General features: G+C 50.3%; 1 protein-coding gene across 1 annotated transcript in view; it reads left to right on the plus strand.

Annotated features, from left to right (window-relative positions):
- The window catches only part of TTL (tubulin tyrosine ligase), a 13,976-nt gene that overhangs the window by 1,049 nt on the left and 3,190 nt on the right, over positions 1-9,737 (plus strand). Inside the window, exons 2-5 of the mRNA XM_009894863.1 lie at positions 4,033-4,111; positions 5,854-6,086; positions 9,297-9,432; positions 9,528-9,737. Coding sequence (XP_009893165.1) covers positions 4,033-4,111; positions 5,854-6,086; positions 9,297-9,432; positions 9,528-9,737 — 658 coding nt within the window. The remainder of the gene's footprint in view (positions 1-4,032; positions 4,112-5,853; positions 6,087-9,296; positions 9,433-9,527) is intronic.

A 9,737-nucleotide genomic window follows, 5' to 3' on the forward strand; every position in this document is an offset into this window, starting at 1 on the left:
CCCAAGGGGGTCCCCCCACAAAACACCCAACCCAGCTTGGGGGCCGGGCTGTGGCGGAGGATGCCCGGGGACACCCCACACACACCCCCCATACATCGTATGTCACAGACCCTCGGGGTCCCCGCACCCCCGGGTGCAGCCCCCACCTCCCTGCCTTGCCCCACAGCCACGCGTTGAGGGGGCGTTTTCACCATGGCAGAGGGCTTCAGTCACCTAGCGTGGTTTCGTGGGGAGCACGGTGGTGTCAGTGGCATCCCCCTGCCTGGCGTAGGGCAGGGACATTGCGGTGCTGAGGTTACACGTTATGGGGGTGTTTCCATAGTTTGGGGTAGGTGGGGGAACAGGGCTGAGCTGGGCACGCTCAAATCTTCATCCCGGAGCCGAGGCTAGTGGGGATGTGCCTCTGCAGGAGCTCGGTGGGGGTGACAGCACGTCTAGTGCCTGCTTGGAGCAGGGTGAGGGTTCTTCCAGAGGTTCGATGTGTTTGAAGGGCCAGCCCTCTCGCTATTCCCCTGCTGTCTGAACCCCTCTGTCACACTGCCAACACGTGGCGCCCCGGGAGCTTCCCTGTGCAGGCTTGTCCCCTGCCTGCCATGGGCACTGCCTGTCCGGTGGCAGGCAGGGCTGTCAGCGCAGCCACCCCTGTCCTCCGCCCTGCTGGATGGGGAAGAGCCCAAGAGCAGGCAGGGAGAGTGCCACACACTGCCTGCGAGCGGGGAGAGTCGAGCCAGGCACTGGCAGCCTGGGAGGGTGCGGCGGGGAGCAGAGATGCACTGTCATTGCCCACGGCTGGGGGTGAGCCGGCAGGAGCCGCAAGGCTGGCAGGTCTCCGTGCGCGGTGCCAGCTGCTGTGCTGGCTCCTGTCACCAGGCCTATCAAGAGGAGGTTTGGGATGAGGACACTGCAAACCCCAGCAGAGCAGCGTGTTTCCCTCCTGCGGTCCCCCTGTGTCTGCATCTGATATTGGGCAGGACCCTCCTGGCATCCCTCCCAGCCCTTGGCCCTGGCTTCTTCCTTTCTGGGGTGATTTTGCAGCACTGCTTCTGGCTGCAGAAACGTCGGAGCAGAGGGAGCCCCCTTACCCCAGCAGCTCTGGGGCAGGATGGTTTTTGCAGCCCTTTTCTTGCAGTTGAGACCAAGCGCCAACCACTCTTTCAGATTTGCAAGTCACCAGCTCCAGCACCTCTTCCCTTGTCTCCACATGCGTTCGTGAGTGGAAAGTCCCCATCACATGGTGATGCCATCTGGTCATCTCCCAGTGTCAGGGTGTCTGCAGCAGGCAGGGGAACACCGGGAGAGGCTTAAGTAGCAAGGATGCTCACTCACGCTGTAGCCAGGCACAGCAAACAGACCTGTGCTTTATTGTGGCCAGCAGGCAGAGTCTGTGAGCATCGGGCTTCGCTGCAGAACGAGTACAGTTCTTTGATGTGAGTGGGCCTGTACAGCATGTCCAGCCACGGTGGGCTTGTGCCATCTCTTACTAACCCCTTCCGTCCTTGAAAAGAGCCCTGGGGTTATAGAAGCGCTTTAGTGAGCCCTTCAGCATGTGTTGCCATGGGATGCCCAAAAATTCAAACCGTTTCTCACAGACGAGACACACCTATGACCCATGGAGAGGGACCGTGCTTTGGCACTGGCTTCTTTAACTCATCCTCCTATAGCAGGAGCTGGTTGCCTGAAATCAGTAGATTCAGGCCAAAAATAACATGGTTATTTTGGTACGTCTTCCAAAAAGCTGTATCTTCTCTGGTACGTCTTCCTAAAGCTGTCCCTCCTGAGCAACTGTTGCATGAAAGCTGGCTTGGTTTGGTTTCCCTAAAGGAAACTTGGCAGAAGCAGACATAAATTCAGGGAACTGTAGGGATTTGCGTTACTTGGGGGCTAAGCTAGATCATTTGCTGTGGGAGAGGGGTCTAAGTGGGGACTCTCAGCATGCACCGCTGCTTCTGTCCAGCTGCAGGGACTTCTGTTGCTCTTGCTGATACCCTGATTGTTGGGGGATCGTGCCCTTAAGCTGTGAGTGTCTGTATCTAACGGAAAAGCAGTTTGTGCTAACGGGAGGGAAAGGAGGAAGAGGCTGCAGAGGATGCTGGGCTACGCCCTGCCGACCACGGGAGGATTGCCAGTTTTCTCGGTGCCTTGGCAGCTTTTTAACCCTGCTAAATGCATGGTGCAGACCTCACAACATGCCCCTTCCTGCCTTGGGGTCCCTCCTTGCTGACCACCAGACTCCACATCACAGCCCACTGCTCCATGGAGATGCTCAGGAAACATGGCAGTGTTAGGTTGATGGTTGGACTCCATGATCTTAAAAGTCCCTTCCAACCTAGATGGTTCTATGATTCTGTGAAACCAACAAAGATGTGCCTCCTGGTGGGTCGGAGTTAGCCAACAGCAGTGGTTTCAAAGCAGGCTCTAGCCATTTCCGTTCTCCTCCTTTCACCAGCCCCATTCCTCCATCACTGGTGACAGGGTGGACTGAGAGAGCCCACCTAGAGTCATGGGGTCTCCTTCTTGACCCTGATTCCTCCAGGAACCAAGCAAAATTGATAAACTGGAAACGGAAGGAAACAGACATTTTCTACTAATTTCTTTCAGTAATTGTGTGCCTGGCAGTGCTGGCTACACCTTGAAGTGCCTGAAGTTACGGATCTTTTCTGGAATATGGTTTTCAGCTATCTTGTATTTAAAGATTTGTGAATAAAATAGTGACCCAGGTCAGGGCCATGACTTCGGGGTCAAAATAGATACTCGCTCTCTGTGATCTCGCAGCTGCCTGGTCTTTCAGGTAATGTTTGCTCCAGGCCTTTTTTCCCAGGCAAACGCCAAGGAGGATACCTAAAACTCTGAATCCTTTTTCAGGGTTTAAATCACTCCCACAAGCATTTTTTTCAAAGGAGAAAGTGAAGATAGAAGTAACTGCCATGCTTGGGAGATCCCCCCCAGTCCTAGGTCATTTCAAACCAGAGCAGTTTTCCTTCAGGTTTTCCCTATTGATGCTCTCGTCATTTGTTGTCACCAGTGACCCAGGTGTTGCCCCAGGCGTCACTCGCCTCTTGCACATCCATGTTTGGCTTCGCTGCTTGTGTGGGAGAGGCTGCGTGGTGTTGCCCAGATTTGTGTTACCCTTCAGACAACTGCTGCCATCCTGTCCCTGCAGAGCTTCCAGCTGAGCGCAAGTGTTCGTGCAGTGTGAGAAGGTGAAGGCAGGCAGACTGTGGTGTGAAGTCCAGTGTTGGTAAGGAGGTACCCGTCTATTTGGCACTCTGTTTGGCGCTTGTGAGGACGCAGCTGGATACTGGGACCAGTTTGGGACTTTCGAGTACAAGAAAGGCATAGACACCCTGGAACGACTCCAGCAGGGGCCATCAGGATGGTTGGAGGGACATAGGATGGCAGTCAAGCACTGGGACAAGGACCTGTAGAAGCAGTAGGATCTTTATCCTCAGACTTTGACCAAACAAGAGGTTGGAGCAGAGACCCCCCAGAGGTCCCTTCCCACCCCAGCTATCCAAAGGGGTTTGCTGCAAACTGCCAGAGGGGAGCAAGGCTTCAAATCTTTTAATGTTTCCCAGTGTTTTGTCATATCAGGTCTGACAGGGAATCCTGCTGTATGCGGTAAAGAAACAAGGCCCTTTTCTAAGCTGTGATCTTTGTATCATGGTGTGCTTCCCTGCATCCTCCTACTGCATTTAAGAGTAACTGAAATCTTGGCTTTTAAAAACTGCTACCAGCAAAGGGAGAACATTTTTGGGTGGCGCTGCCTGTTCCCAGTGTGAATTAGGAAATTATTATTTTCCTTTGGAAAATGGAAGTGTCAGATTCAAAACAAGCTTGGGTAAATGCATGGCTTTTCATAACTAAAAGAAAGAAACCACAGGAGCCAGTACCAGCTTAGAGCCTGTTTCTGTGATGCAGGGCACGTAAACAGCCTCCTTTCTCTTCCTTACTGTACAGGTACTTTGCACCAAGCAGATGTTTTTCCCTCATTAATTGAGAAGTTTGTCTGACCTCTTTGTTTCCTTTTTTTAGGCCACGAACCCGGACTTGTGCAGCTGGTGAATTACTACAGGGGAGCAGACAAGCTGTGCCGCAAAGCCTCTCTGGTGAAGTAAGAAATTCACTGAAATGTTACATGAGATTGGCAGAAATTTTTCGTCTAACTGTTGTCGAGTGTTGAACCTGTTTGGAGGGTATTTCGCAGAACAGCTGCCCTGGGAGTGTCCTAGCATGTGCTGTCCTCAGACTCCTGTGCTGGTCTCTAGAGCTATCTGTGTGCACAAAGACCTCTTTGTAACTTCAGGGGAAATGCCATTTTCACCGAATTACATCTGCTTGAAACCATAGAGTGTATTGAATCAGATTAGAGCTAAATCAGAAGGAAAAAAAACCCACAAACGTATCTGCTCTTTTTCCTTGTAGACATTTAATTAAAACCTACTCCTTTTATTCTCTGTTTCATACAGAGATGAGACCTAATATGCCTTTAGCTAATCAGATTTGTTGGTCAAACAAATGCTTGGAGACATCTCCAGGAAGAGCTCTGGGAGTTATTTCTGCATGACCAGGCGTGCTAGGGTCTCCTGGGGAAATGCGGATGAGCTTTCATTGTAGATAACCCTCGTCCCTGCGCAAACTCTGCAGCCATTAGGGCATCTTTACGTCAAAGCTCTTGGCCCCCGTCAAGCATTTGATTCCACATTAGTGTCTGTGCTGCATCTTGCTGTTGCGGTCCTGCAGACTATGTGTGCTGATCCGAGGCCTCTCCTTCCCCTGCGAAGAAGCAGGTCCCAATTGTTTTCTTTACAGTGGTGATGGTGTTTGTCAGGAACTAGCAGAGTATTTTTTTAAACAAGCACTCACAGCACTCCCCGGCTGGATTTCTCTGCGGCCCATGGTTTAGAGGCAGTGCTGAAAGTGCTTGCACACCTGTTTTTTCCCTCCTGAAGCTTGGCTGACCTTTCTAATTGTGGGGTCAACCATGCATCAAGCTACTTATGAACCCAGGGGACCACAAATGACATTCCTCAGGGCTCCCAGGGTGTAACTGACTGACTGCCATTTCCACAGAGAGGCACAAATGCACAGAGAGAGTCAGCGAGTCATGAGCTCCGCTTCTGGCCTTAAGCAAAGCACAGAGTGAGCATTCAGAGAGGTAGGCAGCGCCCTTGACTCTGAAAGAAAACAGGCCTGGGCTCTGCTAACAGGAGTTTGCGGGCATCTCTAGACATTACTGGTAGGAGAGATGCACCAGAGAGATCGGAGACTGTATGATGCGAGGGGGACCTCGGACACCTTGGATCATTAAACGTATAACTGTGCCCTTGCTTTCAGAGGGTTCCCAGTGGTCTTCATCCACAGCTGGGACACCTGATCAGATCTCAGTGATGATGGGATCAAGAGCTAAGCACAGAGGACATTACTGCTCTGGCTTCCCTTTTGCCTGCTGTGATCACAACATGCCTTCCTGCCCTGTTCTGTGTTAGCAAACACACCTCCTCCCTTCCCTTGGGCAGAGATGATGCAGGGAATGCACTGCAACCTCTAGTTACATGGAAACTTCTCTACTGATTGTTTCACGATATCCATAGTATCTGCAAAACGTTTAATGAAAGCGTGCAAGCCTGGTTCAAAGAGCAGTGCTTGGCTGCAGATTGAGGTTGCCATGATATCTTTAGGAAAAGCCTAATTAAAAGGGTCTAAGGAAAATACAGTAATTTAGCACAGACTATCTGTCAACTGCTATTCATCATCAAGCAAAAGAGCCCAGATAATGATGATTTGTACTTACTAAATGATGTCCATGCAGGTGGGGACACTCTGGAGATTAACAGCCTGTCTCTCTTCACCCAGGCTAATCAAGACAAGCCCTGAACTATCGGAGTCCTGCACGTGGTTCCCTGAGTCGTATGTGATTTACCCAACAAACTTGAAGACCCCCGTGGCTCCAGCACAGAATGGAATTCGCCATCTCATAAACAACACAAGGACAGATGAGCGGGAAGTCTTCTTGGCAGCTTACAACAGGCGGCAGGAAGGCAAAGAAGGCAACGTGTGGATCGCCAAGTCCTCAGCTGGTGCCAAAGGTTCATTCTCCAGCAAAATGAGCCACCTTTTCATTATTCCTTACTCTTTTCTTGATCGGTAGAGTCCTGGGGTTTGGCTGAGCCCAGCTGATATCTGGTGTGTCTGAAGGGCTTCACCTACCAGCTCCATGCCAGTCAAGCCAGCACAGGGCTCTCATTTGTCTGCTTGGTGGCATGGGGCTCCTGACAAGCACTGTAATGTGCACATGCTACCGTAGGACATGGATGGCAGTGTAAGGACCTCCACTTTCCTACACACGCTCCTCAAAATACAGGGAAGTTTGCTGCAGGGAGAAGGCAGCAGGGACCAGCCGGCGAGGGGAATGTGGAGAGCAGGAGATAACAGGGAGCAGAACGGGATATGGGGAGGAGGGCAGCAGGCAGGACAGCAGCCTTCAAGGGCGAGGAGCCCAGTTCTGCGTGCTGCAGCTAAGCCTGGTTTCACCTGGGCAGAAATACTGCTGCTTGTCTTTCAGCCGAACCCAGATGCCGGGTGCCAGTGGCCTACGCGTGGTCACACTGAGAGAGACTGGCTCAGCAGCCGTGAGCTCAGTGCATCAAAATTACACCCAAGCCTCAGGGGAAGGTACCAGCCCAAAGACAAGCAATGCAATGTCTGTATGTCCCTTTAATTTGAATAAGGCAATAGATACCTCAGTGATAACGTGTCCTTCCTTGTTGCAGGGTCATTGCATTGCTCGCTCTACAGAAATAACGAGCTATTAGACAAGGTAGCTGGATACAGCTACAGATGTAGTGCTTTGGTAACTATGTGCTGTCTGTCAGTTACGGCAGTATCACGGGCACGTTATCAGAATGGGTTTATGAAAACTTGCCCTGCCGTGCGCGTAGACCCCAAGCGGCAGACGCCAGGCTGAGGAAGAACCTGGCCTTTGCAAAGGGGACAAGCCCATATGTATTACTCATATTTATTCACTTTTGGTGCAGAACTCACTAGAGAATGTGAAAGCCAGAGGTGGCTGCAGGGAGGCTGCATGATAAAACTGTCCTCCACGCTGGCTTCCTTCACTGCTCTGCTCTCTTGGCTGTGTAACCAAGAAGCATCAGAAGGGTATGCCTGTTTTCATCAGGGAGGAAGAGAAGAGTCCTTCTCTGCCAGTGAGGGAGTGTCTTTCTGCGTAGTATAACAATCTGGCAAAGAATCAGTCTGGGCAATTGAAAAGGCCATTGCTATGGTTCACTGCAGGATGGAGAGGTTTAAACTCTCCACGTACTTTATTCAAGTGTAATCCCATCTTTTCTGCATTCGAGCAGGGTAACCTGTCATATTCATCGGTGTGCTGCAGAACTCAAGCTGGGAATTAAAGTGGAAAGCAGAGCCTTGTGTTAATCTTCTAGAGGGAAGTTTTAAATGTCTGGGGATTACTTCTGATGAAGAAGAAAGCTTGTCAACGTGAATTGCTGAGGCAGATCTAGCTCAGGCACAGCCCCTGACTCAGGACAGGTCTAGTGGAAGCTTGGTTGTCCATCAGTAAAAGGAAAATCAAAGGTTTAGCATGTCCTGACTTAAAAGTGAGAGATTTTTCAACTGTGGCTAAAGGTTTTGATGTTTTCTTTGAGAGAAGGGACAGCTGCCCCACAGAAGCTGCTTTGCTGCCTCGCTGGGTTGCTGACTAGGTGTACAGTTCAGCTAATCTCCCACTTGATTCACCATCTGTCCAGTGCAGAACGAGTGCCTGCTGATCTTCCCACTGCAGGGGCTTTACTGGCTTACAGTGATGATGTTTCCCTCCTTTCACCCAGCACATAGCCTGTGGTTGTACCAAGGCAGGTTTCTGCCCGGCGCTGCTGCGATCAGGGAATGAAAAATCTTGCCCCACACGGCGTAAAGCATGGGTGAGAAAGATACTTTGATTGAAAGGACTTCCTTTTGGTGGAGGACACTGGGAAGGGCGTAGGGGGTCAGTGGTGCTGGGAAGCTGTGATTCAGAGGAATGCAAAGCATGGAGCAGTGAAAGTACCTGCAGGGCTGTGTTGTCAGTGACCTTCAGAAGTCACAGCTAGGAGCATTTTCCATGGGATGCTCCTGTCAAACCCTGCCCATGCTCCAAACCTGTGTTCTTCCCCCAATGCCCCCTTGAAGAGTGTTTGTTTCTTTTCACTCAGTATTTCCTCCAAAAAACTCAGCACAAAATTAAGACTAAGTCATCAGCTTTAGTCCAAAAAGTTAACTAAATGCCTGAAGACTGGATATAGTGCCAGAGAAGTGTTAGATAATTTTACCTCAGCTGGTTTGTCCCTCATGTGGCTCTGTGCCATCCCTTTATCAAATCCCAGAAGGGATATGTTCTCTCTTCATTGCTCTGCAACAGTGGTTTCGTATCTGGACTCTTGCAATAAATGAACAGTGACAGCTTCAGCCAAAACGTGGCAGTATTTAAAAGGCACATCTAACTTCTTTAATGAAGAGCTTCCACAGTAGGGGAAAACACTGACTACATGGACGAACATTTTGAAACAGTTCTTTTCCTAATTTCAGCAGTGATTTTAATAGTAACTTAATTGAACTCAGTAAACAAAGCAACACTGTGCAAGTGTGCATTTGTGACTGCCTCTGGCAGCCAGAGAAGCGAGACAGGGGGAGAACGTCTGAGCCTAGGATAAAAAAAACCCACAAACCTCCCTCCCCATATCAAAAAAAAAAAAAAAAGGAAAATAAAAGGAAACAAACTGCCAACCCCCCTGATCTCCAAACTGCTGAAAAACTGGGAAAAACAAAATTCAAAAAGTGCCAAACCCGTGTGCTGCCCCCCTAACCCCCCACCAAGCCCAACTGGGAAAAAAAAAAAAAAACCACTGAAAAAGGGAACAAAATCCCCCAAACCAACCAGCTGCCTCACTGCTTGCCTGCTGTGCATTCACTCGCACCTAAATTGCCAGCCCCCTGCAGGGGAGCCCCAGGCAGGCCATGCCATCTCAGCTACCCTTGGTTCCCATTTGTGTTAGCTCCAGTTACCGGAGAGCCAAACACCCCATGTTGCGGTAACAGGGAGATTTCTCCGCAGATTCGCTGCTGGACTCTGAGCCAACGTGACATCTCTTGGGCTCCATCTGTCCCTGGGGCCATGGGTTCTTGCATGTCATGTGGCCTTTTGGGCAAATGAGCCGTGGTTTGCTTGGGCCCTGAAAGAGTTCCAGCAAAGGTAGGAGGATCCTCTGCCTAATATTATCTTTGTCTTTTTGTGCCAGGGGAAGGCATCCTGATTTCTTCAGAGGCTGCAGAGCTCCTGGACTTCATCGATGAGCAGGGACAAGTGCACGTGATTCAGAAATACCTGGAGAAGCCTCTGCTTTTAGAGCCAGGGCATCGCAAGTTTGACATCAGGTAACCTTTTCTGCTTTTGTAATAATACCAGTTTTCATTTTCATGCTGTTTCTTTTTAAGCCACTGAGACTAGAGTTTGTTCTCTCATCCCCCAGGAGCTGGGTTCTCGTGGATCATCAATATAATATCTACCTCTACAGAGAGGGTGTCCTGCGGACCTCTTCCGAACCATATAACAGTGCTAATTTCCAGGACAAAACCTGCCACTTGACCAATCACTGCATTCAGAAGGAATATTCCAAAAACTATGGGCGGTATGAGGAAGGGAATGAAATGTTCTTTGAGGAGTTCAACCAGTATCTGAT

The sequence above is a fragment of the Charadrius vociferus genome, unplaced genomic scaffold, assembly GCF_000708025.1.
Source record: "Charadrius vociferus isolate BGI_N301 unplaced genomic scaffold, ASM70802v2 scaffold411, whole genome shotgun sequence".
NCBI lineage: Eukaryota > Metazoa > Chordata > Aves > Charadriiformes > Charadriidae > Charadrius > Charadrius vociferus.